Source organism: Psammomys obesus, unplaced genomic scaffold, assembly GCF_907164565.1.
Source record: "Psammomys obesus unplaced genomic scaffold, mPsaObe1.curated_primary_1811, whole genome shotgun sequence".
Classification (NCBI taxonomy): Eukaryota; Metazoa; Chordata; class Mammalia; order Rodentia; family Muridae; genus Psammomys; species Psammomys obesus.
Window position 1 is genome coordinate 5,704,373 of NW_026596147.1, and position 17,988 is coordinate 5,722,360.

Consider the following 17,988-nt stretch of genomic DNA (forward strand, 5'->3'; position numbering starts at 1 on the left):
GAGACAATTGGAGGTGTTTGCTGGCATAAAATGAGATAAGATAGTCAAGGTTCCTACTAAGTAACCAGTGTCTCTGAAGTAGCCAGTCCATTACTAGGTTAGAGTGACCTAGAGGTTTTTGAATCCCTATAGATTTGGGATTTGACAGCAAAAAATTCAGATGTTAACAGACCGTGAATAGTTTCTGTAAATTATTTCTTTTCAATATGTAAATAACTTTGAATTTTTTTTTTAATTGAGAAATTGCTTAAGCAAAATTTAGTTTAAAAAAATCCCTGCCACACATTTGGTCAAAAATTCTAGCCAAAAAGAAAAGAAAGAAAACGGCTACGTGGGAGTGGGAGGAGGGAGTTGATACAGGTCCCTTAGCACAAGTGGCAGAAAGTAAATGGAATTTTTATTTGCTCGGTTGGCACTCAGTTTGCATGGCACACGCCTTACCTTTTGCACAGCTGAATCGCAGAGATTTTAGGTATTATTTTAAGAAAATCAGTTGCGGGTCCTTTTCTGCATTTAAATTTTATTTTATAGGAGCCTGAGCAACTCAGAAAGGGAAGCCTGCTCCCTCCCACTGCCTCCAGCTCGTGCACTCTAGGACTCCCTGGACAACTGGCTGTTTTGGCTGGGGCTCTGAGTGTGCAGACAGTGACCTAGGCGGTCTGGGAAGGGGCAGGCCCGAGCTCATTCCATTCCTTCTTTAGCAAGGAGCCTGGGAGGCTGGCACTGGACTGGTTGTTTCAACTGACATTTCACTCCCTGAATCGTGCTTTGTCTTCAGACTGAAACATGCTTTTCCACACACATGCTCTAAGCGGGTGTTAGCCAGCTTAGAAAAACCCGAAAGGCACTCTTAAGTTTTGCCTTTTGGCTTTTACATTCTTGAGATTTCTTGAGTTGCATCGATAAGATCTTCAATTAACCCTTTGTGAAACAGTGTTGTTGTTTTTTTTTTCTTTTTTCTTAAATAGTGTGTTATAATTTATCTGTAGAAAGATTTCTCTTATACAGATTAGAAAACATTAGCAATAGAGGAAATCGCATCCGCTCATTGTTAATAACCTCCAGGTGCCTTTTCTCCCTATCATTTCTCACAAGATGGAGCTGTGCTGTGATTATTTTGTAAAATCACGCGATAACGGATTGCCCCACGAAATTCAGGCAGGAATCCCTGAGCGCAGATGGGCCTTGGTGTGGGTGTGAGAGAGCTGTAAATGTACCTAATTGTTACACTCTAGTGTTATCCCTGTCAGACATTTGTTTGCGCTGCTGTTTGGGTGAATTAGTTCTCACTTAATTATTTCCTCACAAGATCCTGTTTTCTCTTCTTGTTTCCTCAAGTGCCCAGTACATGGTAGGAATTTCATGTTTGTTGCATGGATTAAATCAAATAGTAGTAATACGACGTTCTAGATTATCCCTAGCAAAAATCAAGATACTAAAAACAACACGAAATGTTGTTGACAAAGAAAGTAAGTCATGCAGTAGTTTTCAGATATTTGTTAGCTCAGTGTTGAAGAGTGCATTCAGATTAATAAAGAATCTATTGACATTTCTTCCCCAAAGGGGTTTTTCCTTAAATTGTTACTTTTGAGCTGCTGTAAACTTGTAACTGGCTTATCATGGAGAACCCTGGGTTTGGTACTTCACTGAGTAGTTAACATTAATAACGTAGTCACAGTTGTCTCATGACGCCTGCACTGCCATTAACACAGTGTGTTGTTTTGTTTAGTGTGATGTAGTCTGTGCAGCACAGGGATGCTGTGGTAAGTGCAGTGACTTTGTAGTGGTTACAGAGGATGGATGCTGCTGAGTTCTCTTCAGTTGCAGCCAAATTTTGAGACATAGATCACTAAGTTGGCTAGCTGGTGAAGGAGTCTGTGGATATACTCTTAGGATGACTGGCATGTTATTTTACACCAGTGACTTCAGCCACAGATCTTGAATCTTAAATATTCACTGAGCTTACCGTATCATGGAGACTAGATTGAATTTATGGTGCATGATCCTGGTGTGCTGGTGCACGGCTTTAATCCCAGCAGCACTCGGAAGGCAGAGGCTGGTGGAACTTCCAGGACTGTGAGAACTGCATAGTGAGACCCTGTCTCATTCACACACATGCTCGTGCGCGCGCGCGCACACACACACACACACACAATTTGGTGCTTGTAAAGTGTTTGTGAGTGAGGAAGCCTTCCCTGAGATTGTCTAAGTCTTCTGACAGACTTCTAGGAATGTCACCATTGGTGTGTTGAGTAGACTTTGTATTTCAGTTTCACCAAAGACAGACTTAATATGTATTGGGCATTCTCATACCGTCTAATACCCAAGGATGGGCCTCTTCACAAAGAATTTATCCACGCAAGCCCTCATCAGAAGTATCAGTGATTCTGACGTGGAAATCAACTTGGAGTCATTCTCCCTAAGGCTTGCCCTGGGAGTGACTTTGCCAAGCTGAAGAAATCCCCAGGCTTGAAACATGATGCCTAAAATCAGATTATCTACTTAATTAATGTAAGACCAGTAAGCTTCCAGACTAAGAGCTTGCTTAGCTCCCTTTAAAGCTAGCCCAACAGTTTCTAATAGAAGTTTAGGGATATATGCTTTTTAATTAAAGAGATAGAAGCCAGCCAAGAAAATTAAAATAAAAAACAAACATGACCCACATTTGAAATGACCTACTTTGCTACATTAAAGAAAACTCCCTCTCCTTTGAAACATTAATTTATGACTTAATGCTAAACAACAAAATACAGAAATCTTAGACCTAAAACGTTCTGCGTTTATACAAACATACTTTCAAATGTTAATTGTTAAAGGGGTTGGAATCTGCACTGTTAAACATCTACTCGATGTAAGTGAAATGGAGATAAATCCTTGGAAACCGGTGTTTGTTTATTTCCTGCAGAGAGGTGGATGTGTGGAAGGAACCAGCTTGGAGCTCTAAGGCACAGCATAGGTAGTTACATTGTGTTGCCTTGGGGTTGCACTGCCAAGGAGTCTATAGATCTTGTTGCTCTTGCTGTGAACACCAGAAGAAAAGTAGTTTTGAGAAGCCGTGGATGTATAAATTTATTTTGCTGCGAATAACCTTTTTAGTTGTGTATGTGCATGCCTGAACAACATTTGCATACCTTAAATATGTACAGTAGAAATTTATTTAAAGATATATGTCTATAATGTAGAAGAAGAATTAAGAATATTCTACTACAAGGAAGACATTCTGGTTACTTTTATTTAACTTTTTTTTTTTTTTTTTTTTTTTTGAGACAGAGTTCCTCTGTGTAGCCTTGGTGGTCCTGAATTCCCTTTGTAGACCAGGCTGGCCTGGAACTCACAGAGATCCACCTGCCTCCTTGAGTACTGGGAATAGGAGAGAGTCCCTGTGCCTGGCTACTTTTATTTAATTTTTTTGTATGCATTTTCAGTATGGACTTTTAAACTGTTGCTGAAATTTGCAGATTTATGAAAATATTTTAGCCCACTGGATTTCTGTGTCCTTTCAATTTGTTTATTCTGGGTGTTTTGTTTTGTTTGTTTTTTTCCCTGCATGTGTTTAAATGTATATAAGGCAGATTTTTAGTTTTGACTTAGTTTGGTCACCACTGTCATTCTTTTGTATAGCTCATGTACCTGTCTTAGTGTTCTTTTGTTGTGAAGACATACACACACACACACACACACACACACACAAACATACACACAGAGACAAAGAGGCAGAGACAGACACATACACAGCCACAGACATACTCTGGGCCTGGTATTGGCTTTTAAAAACTCCAAGCTCTTTCCCAGTGACACCCCTCACCTCCTCCAACAGGAACACGTCTGCTCAGAAGTGGCTGGCACACCCCGGTGTCGCCATCACCATGAATTTCCTCTGCTCCCAGATGTAAGTGACATTTTATAAAATGACAGCCATGACAAGCTACTGGTTTTGAAAGATTGAGTCATGGTCCTCAGTAACACGTCTTCAGCTCAGCTGGAGAACTAGGGATTCTGTGTGGCTGATTGTGTTCTTAGCTACAAAGTGGTTTCTCTGTAGGACAGGAGCAAACTGCCCAGCGCTCTGCCTGCCCCATAGGAGATGGTTTTAGATCATGTGTTTACTTTTATTTATTGTCCCTGCTGTCTCTTCTCTCCCTTCTTGTTCCTTGGCTTCACCTTCCCTTTCTGTTTTGCTTGTTATTTGACCTGGGCTCACCCTGGAGCCAAGGCTGGCGTTGAACTTGGTGTCAGTTTCTTACTTCATCCTTCTCCGTGCTGAGATTACAAGCATGAGACAGCACTTCCAGTTTACAAACATTCTTATGCAAAGTGTTTGGTGTTTCTCTCTAGTCGTGTGACTTCCAAGAAATTACAGTTTTAGTTATGTGTGCAGGTTTCTATACGTGGAACATTGTGTTTTCAAGAAGAGTACTAGAATTTAGTTTCATTCTTTCTGTACAAAATAAAAAGTTACATACCTGTCTTTAAAGTTTTCTAATTATCTTATATAATTTATATATCATAATGGTTTTAAGTATCTATATTTACATGAACTGTGCTGTCGACCTATATTGTTCTAAAATAATTCAAGGGTTTCTTCTTATTAGGTAATGTTGCACATGAAATTGGTAGTTATTTTAAAGAGGAGTCAGATTTAAAAATTTTCATTCCTTTAAAAGGGCCAGAGGCTATATGACAGTTGACCATGGTATTCTGATGGTATGAGCCAGAATAAATCTTTCATCACATTAATTGTCCTAGATGTTATGTATCTGTAATAGAAAGTGACTAAAACATGGATTTTAGAGCTTGGGGTTGGGTGTGCTGGGACTCGAACCCAAGACTTTGTGCTCCCTGACAAGTGCTCTCACCAAGCTGCGCCACCAGCCCCTCCCAGTTTTAAAGGACGGTAGTGCGAGGTTGTTGTGCATTAAAGTTGTTTTTGAGTAGGAGCAACCAAGGAGTCAGAAAGAACAAGGTTTTTGTCAAAAGCTCTGGCACTAGGAACCGTCCGTTAAATAAACGGCCACAGTCTGTGAAATAAAATTGGCGAACTTCAACACGAGAGGTATTCTGTGGGCATGGAAATTTGAATCACCTAAATTATTTTTGGCAGCGCAGCAACTTCATCTTGCCTTTCAAAAGTCACTATGTTGGAACCGGGGCCACTGGGTCAGTTGGTGAAAGTGGAGGGTGTTGAGGACAGGATTTGAAGTAGCAGTGAAACTAGCCTAGGTGTAGCAAGAACAGCCAGGCTTGGGAAGCTTTGTAACTTTGGACTGTGTGCTTGAACAGTTGGCATTGTGCGCCATAAGCCTGGAAAAACCAGGCCAGGGAAAGATGACAGCAATACTGCTCCTTGGTTAAATTCCTGGTGAGTCCTTTCAGGAGGCCGGTCTGCCACAGCTGTGTTTTCTTTTCCTTAAGTTTTTGTGTTGATGTCCTTTCCTGCAATATAATTTGATTATATTCTTTCCCTCCCCCAGTTCCAAGATCCTACCTGCCTTCTTACCCACCCAACTTCATGTTTTCTCTCTTTCTCCCCTTCAAAAAGAAACAGACAAAAAAAAAAAAAAATCAGAATCAATTAAACAGACTTAAAAAAAAACCAAACAAACCAAAACCCAGTAAGACAAAAGTACTTAAAACCAAACGCCCACAAAACAAGCAAACAAACAAACTCAAAAACCGGAAAGTGTGGAGTCTGTTTTGTGTTGGCCAAACTACCCCGTGGAGTATGGCTGATACTCCTGGTAACACTACATTTTTCCTCTGCCAGCAGGTGATATTCTCAAGTACCTTCTTGGGTAGGGGTGGGACTTTTTCTCCACGGGGATTTCATCTGGTCTGAACCTGTGCAGGTCTTGTGCATGCTACCTGTCTCCTTGAATTCTTCTGTATATTGGTCCTGCTGGGTCTCCAGGACTCTGTTTTCTTGGAGTCGTGTATCACCTGTGGCTCTTACCATCTTTTCTCCTCCTCTACATAGATCCCTAAGTCCCAAGGGCAGGGATTTGATAAAAGACATCACATTTACAGCTGAGTGCTCTTTTAAGAATCACATGATTTTTTCTTCCCCTTCAGCATAGTAGTGCTTTCAGCAGATGCATATTTAAAGTCAGTTTCCATAGTGACATCTGGTGGTGGCTTTGCAATCCCATGAAGCATGTTAGGAATGATAAATAGGTTTAGCTAATGGTTTCAGATTTCCAGCTTTTTTTCTTTCTTTTTTTTTTTTTTTCTTTTTCTCTTTCTTCAGATTGTTCGACCTTATTAGCAGCCTTTTTGAGAATGTCTTTATTGTAGTCTCAGGTTAGAAAGTTGGGTACTTACGGCTTCTGTAATACTTCATTAAAGTAAAGGAACAATTCCTGATTATACCACACTGCTGGGCAGCACACAGAACAAGCATGCCTGAACCTGTCTTCTTATATAGCATGTCCATCATAGCAAGTCTCCCTGATCATCCTGTTTGGCTCTCACATTCCTCATGAGATAAGAAACCGGCAACTTTCTTGTTCCTCTTTGTTTTTTCTGAGTTTTACTTCTGCATCTGTCTGGAGAGTTCTCTAGAAGGCAGGGTTGACACTCTGGCCTTATCTATCCTCTAGTTGCACACTGTTACTGCTATCTAAAAAGGCAAAAGAAGGAGGAAGGCATTGTGGGCTTGTACCTATAATCCCAGCACCTGGGGTGCAGAAGCAGGAGATTCTGTTTCATAGCAACCATTTTTTTTTTTTAAAGCGAAGAAATGAAAGATTAAAAAATATAACTGGGAACAGAGAGAACTGAAAAAAAACAACAACAGGTTGTTGGAAACAGAATGCAAACTCTAGGATAAAGATTCTCATTTTTTTGTGTTAAATAAATCTTTATAAACTGTAGATTTTATTTGTTTCTTATTTTTCACAAAAGAATGAGTTTGTAACTTCTTGTACAAAAAAAGTTATTACTGGTTATCGATAATTGAAAGTTGACTCACAGGAAAGAGAGTTAAGAAGAATAGGAGTAGAATTTTAAGAATGGGCACAGTTGTCTGATTCATGTGCAGTGATGGCTTGGAACCTTCAGTTTTATTTGTATGTGTGTGTTTTTTGTTTTTTGTTTTTTGTTTTTTTTTTTTTCCTGTGCATTTTGGTAGCTTTAGGAAGTACTGGTTATAGGGATAAGGACTCAGAGTGACTCAAAGAATAAGCATTATTCCTACTCATACTTCTAGATGGCTGCTGTGTGGGTTATTTTAGAAACGAGGCTTTCTCTAAAGAATGGTCTGCATTCCTATGTACCCCTGATTTGATTAAGGAAGTGTGTCAGTATGAGTTGCTGTGCAGCCCATGACTTCCTGCCATAGTAAAGTGGGCATCTCGCTCCTTACTCTTAGTCTTTTAATTAATATTTGATGCAACCCTGATTTTTAAAGCTGGGGAAAACCACCTTGTTTCATTTTCAACCATTCTGTACATCTAGCTATTCTCCTTATCTTAGCTAGGAGTTCATAGTAAGGATTCACTTTAAGAGAAACAATGGCTCCTGTCCCAGTTGCCCCGTTGGTTGGGGAGAGAACCCACCGTCAGCAGACAGCTGCAGAGATGAGACTATTTAAAAAAATGTGAAGGCAAATACATAACCTGTTATCCCTCATAACATGCTTGTATTTTATCTGTCCCCTTAAAGCCGCTGTATTTGAAGGGATATATAATCTTCACCTCAGTGTTGACTTTAGCAAAGTGCATGGGATGTGAAGCCTGTCTTGTCGTTGGGGGTATCACACGACGATGTTTTTATCCTCTGATTATTGTGCCTGGAATAGACCTGACCAGGAACTGTGCTGGCACTGAGTTCAAATGAATTCCGCCCTTTACTGTGGCCCTGGGAAAGTTCCTCATGCCTGAGTTCTTCATCGTGAAGTAAGGACAATAGCACCACTAGAGGAGGCGGGTCAGAAAAGATGAAACAGGACAATGCAGGACTACCATGAAGCCTGGTGTAGTGAGAACCCAGAACGAATTGTTTATTTAATTGCCGTTGCTTTATGAGCTTATAATTACACTGAGAAGACTACGACAAAAATAAAAGATAGCAGCATGAAGTATCTGATGGTTAGAAGTGAGACGCAGGGGGTAAAATCACCATGTGTCTGTCTGCTTGACATATTCTAATAATACTTCACTTGTCCAATGGATTTAATTGCATTCTAATGGAGTAGCAGCACGGGAGAGAAGCATACGTGCCTTCATTTTGTTAATATGTAATCCCTGTTGGGGAAACAGCCCATGTCTCTGACTTCCTCGGGTAAAATGATGGCTGCAACGAGCAAGAGAAAAATAGAAAGGATGTGTTTGTTCAAGATGCAAACAGTTACACTTTGCCAATTTAGCCAATTATTGAGTATATGGAGATTGTGGTTGGGTTCGAGAAAAAGAGGACTCATTTTAGGTGTAATCAATTGTTAATCATAAGTGGCCGTAAACACTTATTTTAAGGTAGTTCACTTAACATTTAGTTATTCTTTATTATGTTTTTCTGATATCATTCCCAGATAAGCAAGGACTTAAAATTAAGTAACCCTAAATACAAGTACTTTATTAACCATAGTTAATAACAGTGTATTGTGTCTGAAAATTGATGAGTAGGTATTAACTATTCACACACACACACACACACACACACAAACACACACACGATGGGGGTTGGCAACTATAGGAGGAGGTGATACATTGTTGATTAGCTCAGGGGACCCTTCCATATTTCAAGATGCTGTGTTGCATACAGTTGAAGAGGTGTTTTTTTTTTTTTTAATATTTTAAATACATAATGTGGGTTAGTGGTAAAAATAAATACTACTTTATTGCTGGACATAGGGGACCTTGGCTTTTGTATTTTGCGTCAGATGGGGACCTTTAGTGATCCCGAAGTTGGAGGATTTCTGAAGTGCAGCCAGGTGCATGGTTTTTGAACGTTGAGGGTGTCATCAGTTTATAGTGATCAATCATTCTGGGAGCCAAAAGTCAAATTATGTCCTTAAATAAAAGGCGACATTTGTTTGCTTAAGAGAATTGATATTTTCACTTCCAATCACTTTGTTGTTGGGTTCGTAGGGAGAGAGGGGAAATTCTGAAATTCATAAAGTTTTAATGCATTTCCATGACTAAACCAGACTACACCAGTCCTCTTGATTCTTTTTCTTAGCAGTCATACGCTACATGTTCTTTCTTACCAGTTCTCTCAATAAAAACATGCATCCTCGTTTGGGTCTCAATGGAGGAGACTCCATATCCCAGCTCCAGCCAAGATACTTGGACAGTCTACTCATAAAGTGCATGTTTGTTGTGTTTCATATAGAAGGAGCCACAAACACCGTGAGCAGCTAGGGAAGATAATCCCTTGCTTTAGAGCATAGCTGGGAGAATTTATGTTTTTATAACATACTGCTTGTCTGTTTGCTTAAGATGGTTAAAGCTGTTAAGAAGTTTAGCATGTAAGAGACCTGAGCAATCTCTTATGCTAGACTTGCAGATTTTTCCTATTTTGTCTTCTTAGCAGTTTTTAGAGGATTTGGGTAGCCTCACCCAGACATCTAGAGGAATGTTACTTGCGGTCTCTGTTCCTGGGCTGTGGCTTAAGGAGTGGGACTGAGGCCGTGGGGCTGAGCCCTGACTCTGGTTTGTCTTTGGTTTCCTGCTTAATCTCTGTGAAACTCAACACATTTCAACTAGCCATAAATTTCATCTCTGGAAAACAGAACATTGGCCCATGAGATGATCTCTTAGGGCCTATTGCCTGGTTTATTTTCAGATTTAGGTCATATAAGTAGTCTGCTTGACACTAGTAATTATAAATACTTATAAAGTCTATGTTTTATGCTACATATTTCATTATTACATTGGTATTAGCTCATTTGTTTAGCCACTAAGGAGCATGCAGATATCTCCATTCTGCAGGCAGGGAAACTGAGGCACAAGAGGTTAATTGATTGCTGAAGTTCATGCATCTAGTTAGCAGCACCAGCAAATGAGTTAATCTCGGGCACTTTCTCCAAGTGGCATCTTGTGCTTGTCATTAACTCCCTTCCTTGGCTGCTTCTTTCTCTGCAGGTGTCATAGAGACTTCAGATCGACTGGACAGAGAGTCGACGCCCCACTACTGGCTCACAGTCTATGCCACGGATCAGGGTGTGGTGCCCCTGTCCTCCTTCATAGAGGTCTACATAGAGGTTGAGGATGTCAATGACAACGCACCGCAGACTTCAGAGCCTGTGTATTACCCAGAGATAATGGAAAATTCACCCAAGGATGTGTCTGTGGTCCGTATTGAGGCCTTCGACCCAGATTCCAGCTCCAGCGACAAGCTGACGTACAAAATTACCAGCGGGAATCCACAGGGATTCTTCTCAATACATCCTAAAACAGGTATGTCAGTGCTCTCAAGCGGGCCTGTGTGTGTGAGTACACTCTCCCAGCGTTAGCCTTTTTTTTTGTTGACAACATTTCTTTGGTTTGGTAAGCCCCCCTCCCCCCTTTTCTTTTCAGAGCAAGTTTTTAATTGTGGATGAAATTTAATCTAAACATGTGTCTACCTCTTTGGGCTTACTATATATGGCTGGTTTATGATTTTGCTCCATAGTAAAGCTTTGCGCTCTGGGTTTAAAGCAGTTGTCATTATTTTAATAGTAGTTCAGTGATAATACAATAAACCCAGAGCAAATTTGGCTGCTAGGTATCTGAATTTTTATAATGGTGCATTTGTGTGTGTGTGTGTGTGTGTGTGTACACGTAAAGAATATTAGATTTTATTTCACACTTCATTACTCTGTAAGTGCTATTTTGAGTTTTTCCCAGCACTCTGACTGTAGGTAACAGAATCAGGGCTAAGCTACTCTAGGGTAGAAAGCCATTGCTGTAGGAAAACCATTTCCTACTCCAGCCATGACCTTCTATTTTCCCCTCTCAAAGTCTGTGGCCCCACCTGAGCTGAAGAGAACAGCTTAATGCTTAAGAGCATGTGATCTCTGGCTGAGGACCCAAGTTCATTTCCCAGAACCCCCTTTGGTAGCTCTCCATCTTTTGTAACTTCAGCTTCAGGGAATCGAATCCTCTGGTCTCTGTGGTACTTGCACTCATATATACAACTTCATATACAGGTGTACACACATATGCTTATGAATAAAGAAATGGCCCTCTGCTTTTTAGAAGCGTCACTCCATGACCAGCTGTCTCCTGGATCCTGTGAGCCCCACAGTCTCTGCTCTTCCACATTTTATAATGTGTTTTATTCTGTTCTTGGTTCTTAGACCTCTTTATTACACACAAGAGATTATCAATGTAGCTATCTTGCATAGTGAGCACACAGCTCTTGCTTGTTCTATGAAAACTTAAAATTGCTATTATTGTTAATCAGTTAAAACAACTACTGTATGACCTTGAAAGGATACTTTTCTTTGTAGGAAAATGAAATTGATTAGCCTAGTAACTACTGGCCTTAAAAATGGTGTGTGCTTCTTCCATCGTTGTTGGCAGCGTGTGATGAACCTGGCATCTTAAAAGACACCAAGATTTATTTAGCTGTTCTCATACCTGTCTTAACCTTCATTCACATGTCGAAAAGCTAAAAGCTAAAATTTTGTTATCATTTCTCCTCCCCATCTCATTCTTATTTCTTACTTTGTTTCATTGAATTTAAAAGAAGGAAATCTTAAGAGGTGCCTGAGTTCTAAGTTTCTGTAGGGAGCTCCCATATTTAGCTACCCATGGAGGTTCTGAAGGTATGCTGGTCTTGATCTCTTGAAAAATGTGTTTAAGAGCTGGTGATACGACTTACTGACCAACATTTGCCTGACGTGTGGAGCCCTAGGTTCTATTGTGTGTGTGTGTGTGTTTGTGTTGGGGGTAGGGGGGGTCAGTAAATTGTACAACTCTTCTCAGCATATTTCAGCCTAACATAAAGACTTATTTTTTCTTTCATAATTGAGTGACTTAAAGATTTATTTTCAGTGTTTCATAAGTTGTTTGTTTGTTTAGGAATAATTATACTCTAGCTTTTGGGACACAAATTCTGGTCTACTTTGGATTCTTAGAAAAGTAACAATTATCAAGACTGATTGAACCTTAAAGTGTATAGAGAAGTGTATAGAGAAATTTATAGCATCTGAGAGTGTTCTCTTTTTAGGAGCTTTGAAGGTAGCGTGGTGAACTTGGAGCCTAAGAAGTGGCTGGGCCGTGCCGAGTTTCAGGCAGCCTCTAGCAAAAGACTTGTTTTCCCAGTGTAATATGTTCTGCTTTTGCTGTATAACTAGGTTCTACTGTTGTTGTGAAAGCAAATAAAAGGTATTCAAAACCTAAGAGTCAGGAACTTAGAACACATCACCAGCTATAAAAGAAGAAATGTTTAAGTTTAAACTAATTTCAGAGGAGGGTTTAGCCTGAACTGAAGGGGTGGTCCCAGAAAAAGAAAGAAGTCTAGAGGTGATAACAAAAGAATTCAACCAGCTCTGCTTAAAACTGTTTAATGGATTAGACTTCCAGAATGTTTCCATCTTATGCCTTCAGAGCCTTTTCTAGATTAGATTAACTCCCTTGTGAAGGGACAGGAAAACAAGCAGTAAATGTGTGTCCATTATCTGAGTAAATACCACAGGTCTGGGCATAATTAATAGGAGAAAGAAAGTTAAAATTGTCTAGGTGAGGTCTCAGGAATAATGGCGCCAGTGTCCTCCTGTCCTGTAGAATGGGCCCTTGTCCAGCCTTGCCTTCTCTTTGAGTTTCTCCTTTGTGGTTCTTAGGAAATGATGCCTGCAGGCCTCTGCACTCTTCCTTATCTTCTGCATGACTACACACCCTCTAGGAGTTCAGTGAGCTTTCACCCCCGGGTGAGAGGCACCATGTTCCCTGCTGGCAAGACAGCAGGGGAAAATGCATCAGTCTCCAAGCGGGTTGTTTTTTTACGGCTTGAAGGCAGATAGGAGTGGAAGGGGCTGTTTGCTGAGAAGTGTGTTACAGACTATGGTTAGTTCAGAGAGTTGCACAAATCACTATGTCTTTAAATTTCCCAAAATAGCCATGCTTTAGCAAACATGTTGTTAGGAAAATGTAGTAAGTACAGTCTCGTGAGGTATGTCTCCAAATGGTTCTGTTCTCTCAACTCAGTAGAGGATCTAGGCGGGAGCCTCAGGGCCCAAGAGGTATTAATAGGCGCCTCGCCCCCTGAATCCAAACAGCAGACACTGAGTTTTAAGAGGTGGTTTGTTAAATTGGAGCTGGTGAAAGACAATCTGCAAGAAGAAAGTTCTTGTGATTTACTGACCCGGAACACCACCTGGAGACCTTAAATCAGAGTCCCTAGTAATTAACGCCGAAGGAGAAAATCACTCGGCTGGAAAAGGAGATGTGGCCATAGTTAGGCTTTTCTCTTGGGACCATGGAGGAAACAGACATGAGGGCGTTAGGCTTTAGGATTAGGGTCGAGCGAGCGACGCTCATTACAGTTAGTTTCTTCTGGAGTCCTCAGAGTCCTTTGTGGAAAGTGCGCCGCAGCCTGTTTTTCTCTGCACGTTCAAGTTGGTTGTTTAATGTATAGACGGCAACCAAGATTTTAGTGGATTCATACAGCAGTGCATTTCCTTTGGGTCAACAACTGTAAGGTGAAATGTGTGTTTGCTTCCCAGTGATTATTGTAAATTGACTACAGAAAGCCTGGCATTGGAAGTGTCTATTTGGATATGAAGTACTTTCTGATTTTACACTGCAGATGCTGCAGATGTGAAGGAGCACGGGGAAGGGCGTGCGTGACGGACGCCGCGTGACGCAGCCTGTGATGAAGATGTTTGCAGTAACTGGGAACAGACTGTCAGTGTAGGGGCTGTCAGGAACTAGAAGCTCTAGGAAGAGCTGTTGGGTTGGTTTTTGAAGGCGGGGGAAGCAGGTGGAGTGAAAAAGACAGGGTGAGGTAAGGGGGTGGCAGCTTGGCCCCTTGGAACTGGAGGGAGGACTGAAGACCCTGTTCATGTTCGTGGATGATCACTTATTTCCCAGACTCTGTATAAAGTCCCTATAACATTTTGTATACATTTAAATTACCTCCTCGTAGTCATCTTGTAAATGGAGAAAACATCCCAATATTGTCTTGACAAAAATACATATTTTTAAAATAATTTTACAAATTTTGGTCTCCTAGCGGCAGGCTTGAATGAACTCTTTTTAGTATCTTCCAGTGTTTAATTATGGTACTGGAGCTCTTTCTACATTTCAGGCAGTTGTTAGTATACTAATTATAAGTAGGATTTGGTGAGATTTTTCTTTGAGGGCACTTCTGTTAACAGAGTAAATTTCAGTACCTTTTTGTTGCTTTTGTTTGGTTATAGCCAATATCAGTTAGGGGCAGTTTGCTTCTTTTAACATAAATTGTGCCTTCGCCCAAGGCAGGACAGAGACAGGAACATAGATATTTTATTGTTTGGAGCCTTGACACTGCCTGCTCACGCAAGCAGAAGCATCATAGTTCTGTGGTATGCCAAGGACAGAGGAGGAGCCCCAGACAAGAGACCAGTGTGAGCTTTCCATCCTTCAGTATCCTCCAGTAACCCTCGGAAATGGACTCCACCTGGGCCTAGCGTATGTCTTTGGGTTATCAGCTTTGAGAATTGCTACACAACTCACAGTGGCCAGATAATTTTGAAGGTTACTCTTGAGGCGTGTGCCGGCTTCAGAAAAGACCAAGGCTTATTCTCAGCATATTTGTTATCTTCCAGGGTTTTGATACAAAGTAAATCTTTTTTACTTTTAAAAGCTCCCTGGGGTATAATTAGCACAAGGTAGATCACACATATTGAGAGCCTGAAGTTCACTAAGTCTTGACATTTATCTGTACCTGACGTTTGTCATAACCATCACTCTAAAAAATTACCTCCCGGTTTCCTGCAGTCCCTCTCACCATTCCCATCCCTAGGTGACCTCTGGTCTGCCCCATCATTATATTAGTTATTATTAGTTTATAATATAATTCTATTAGTTTATGTTAGTTATATATGAATTTGTCCTTAGAGTTTCACATAGGTGGGCTGACCGGGTGTAACCTTTTTAGTGGTGGGAGGCAGGGTTCTGTACTTTAACATGTTTGTTTGAGGTTTAGGCATGATGCAGCTCTGTATGAGTCTTAAGTCCCTCTGTATTTCTTAGGCAGATACAGTTTATCCATTAAGTAACTCATGGACGCATATTTGTTACCATGTTTGGTTGTAGGAAATAGTGCTGTCATTAACATTTAGTCCTCAGGAGGTCATGTAGTTCTCTTTCTCCTGCTTTTCATGTAGGAATGAATATGAAAACCTTCAAGACAGCTCATCAAGACTTTTTTTTTTCCTCCCAACATCTAGTGTCTTATAAACTGTTACTTTGTCTATTTTACTTATTTGTGGTATCTTTAAATATAACTCTGGCCTCTTGATGCAGATAGGGAAGTTCAGTTATTTTTTTTAAATATTTATTCTCTGGTCTATAAAGTGAGTCCAGGATAGCCAAGGCTACACAGAGAAACCCTGTCTCAAAAATATATATCCAGTTTTAGATATGCAATAAAATAGTGTCTACTCCTCCCCCCAAAAAAGCTTTATTAAAGGAATACTGGATAGTTCCAACAAAGAAGTGTGTATGTGGGGTGTTTAAATAATAAAAATGGAATTTGCAGATTAATTTTAGATATAAATTTGTTAGTATTATATGTTTCTGGACCTGGTAGAAAAACAAATTAAGAGTTCCCTTTCTGTCTCTCATAATGACCATTTATTAATGGGCTTCTGTGCCTACCAGCATTGGAATGTACATGTGTTGTGATGATGAAGATGGTTGTGATGTCTACAGACATGCCATATACTTACTTCCTTAAGTAGTCGATTCACATGGTGCAGAATTCAGAGGGCACAGAAAGATCCCCAGTGGAAACTTTGACTTTTGCATAACTTCTTAATTCCCATGCAGTTAGTGTCTTAACTGCATGCTCCCTTTACTTTATTGTTGCTCTGGCATCTGGGGCTTTTCTGGGGCTGGAGATAGAGAAAGACAGAACAGTTGCCTTTCGTAGGCAAGCTAACTCTCTTAGGGTTTCCATTGCTTTGATGAAACACCATCAGCAAAAGCAGCTTGGGGAGAAAAGGGTTTATTTCACTCATAGTTCCATGTAATAGTTTATCATCAAAAGCAGTGAGGGCAGGAACTCAAACAGGGCAGGAACCTGGAGGCAGGAGCTGAGGAGCTGATGCAGAGGCCATGGAAGGGTGCTGCCTGTCTTGCTCATTATGGCTGGCTCAGCCTGCACCTGGACCCTCCCTCATCAATCAGGAATTAACAAAAGGTGCCTGATCTCATGGAGGCATTTTCTTCATAGAGTCTGCCTCCTCTCTGATGACTCTACCTTGCGTCAGATTGATGTAAAACCAGCCAGTACACTAACCAACCCTGAGCCCATGCTTGTACTCCTCCTCTGTTTTGCTGAGTCACCATCTTGTCTTGCCCTATTCCTTTGATGGAATCTTCCCAGATTGCTAGGGCTAGCCTCTGCTCTGAGCTGCTTGATGTTATCTAACCACCCAACCCCAGGGTCCTTTGCTTCACCTTATCTATCCTTTTTTTAAAGGACAGCAGCAGTGAACGCTCTTGGGCATGTTTCCCTAGCATCCTTTCTGCCTCTCCACTTGGCCCAGTGCTTTCCCATGTTGCCCTGCTTAAGGAATATGCAGACGGACTTTAGCAACAGACTTGTCTTTGGGGTTTTCCACAGAGAACAGTAATGCAGTCTGCATTTCCAAACACAGAGGTGACTGCTTACACTTCTTTTCACTCTTAGGTGAGCAAGGTAAAGTGCTTGTTATTTTGTTTTCATCTTTTTATGCAGGAGTTAATAACCTGTACCCACTGATAACACATGTTCCTTTAGTTCTTCCCTTAGGTGCTACGCTTAGAAAACAAAAAAAACAAAAAACCCTGTTAGCATAGTTATTGATGGACTCAGTGCATTATTTTTATTTGCCTGTGGATGTGTATGCACACATCCACTTTTCTCTGCCCATTTCGTTGGCTTTTATCTCCTAGTAAATGCATTGCCTTTTACTAATTTTCATTCATTGCTCTCCTTCTTCCTGTCTGGGAAGAAACATAGGAAGAATTTTATTTTGTGGCCACACTAAATAGGAACAGAAATGGGTAGCAAGCAGAAGCAGGGCATCTTTGGTTTGACAGGTGTGACCTATTAGCAGGCACCATTTTAACTCACTTTCTCCATCAGCTGCATTGTTTACTTCTGTCCACTTGAGATTTAAAAATGGTTCTGAAATTTCATGGTGCACCCCTCCCCGTTTTGGGCAGTAATAAGGATTGACTTCAAAGACCTGGGTATGCTAGGCAAACGCTTTATCTACCACTGAGCTACAGGCCCAGCCTAAACCGCACGGGTTAGGTTGAGGTCATTTTTTGATCAGTTTAGGCTTTTCTAAGAGCCGCTGGTGCTCTTTCATTGTGCTCCTCATTGTCTTTGAGAGCTGAGCTTCGAGGACACAGCCAGAGAGTGAACAGCAAACCCTGTTTTCTTCTTTTTTTTTTTTTCCTGCTTTTCTGTTGTTTCCTTTTAACTTTCTAACCCTTCTGGGTCTCTGACTCATTTTACCCTTCATTCTGAGCGCAAGCCACACCCTTGCCTCTGTGCTTTGTACTTTGCCTTTTGCAATCAACTTTCACCCACTTAAATCTTCATAGGGACCTTGTGAGAAGAGCAGAGAGACTCCAAACACTTTTTCCACTTTACAAATAATTACATGACTTCAGAGAGGTCAAGACCACCCAGTAGCCCAAGCCACAGGGATGAATTTCCTCACTGCAGCTTCTTGGTACAGTGTCTTGGATGTGTGAGTGTGGCTTTGCAGCTGTTATTATGTGTCTTAAAGAATGCTGTGTCATGTAAATGTTACTTTTAGTCCGATACTGTTTCTGTGGCAATTTTCACATTAAAAACCACCCTGCT

At 40.8% G+C, this 17,988-nt stretch overlaps 1 protein-coding gene across 6 annotated transcripts in view; it reads left to right on the top strand.

Annotated features, from left to right (window-relative positions):
• The window catches only part of Fat1 (FAT atypical cadherin 1), a 118,954-nt gene that overhangs the window by 44,592 nt on the left and 56,374 nt on the right, over nucleotides 1-17,988 (top strand). For all 6 annotated transcript variants that reach the window (XM_055593658.1, XM_055593660.1, XM_055593661.1 and 3 more), the window contains exon 3: nucleotides 10,080-10,394. In XM_055593658.1, coding sequence (XP_055449633.1) covers nucleotides 10,080-10,394 — 315 coding nt within the window. The remainder of the gene's footprint in view (nucleotides 1-10,079; nucleotides 10,395-17,988) is intronic.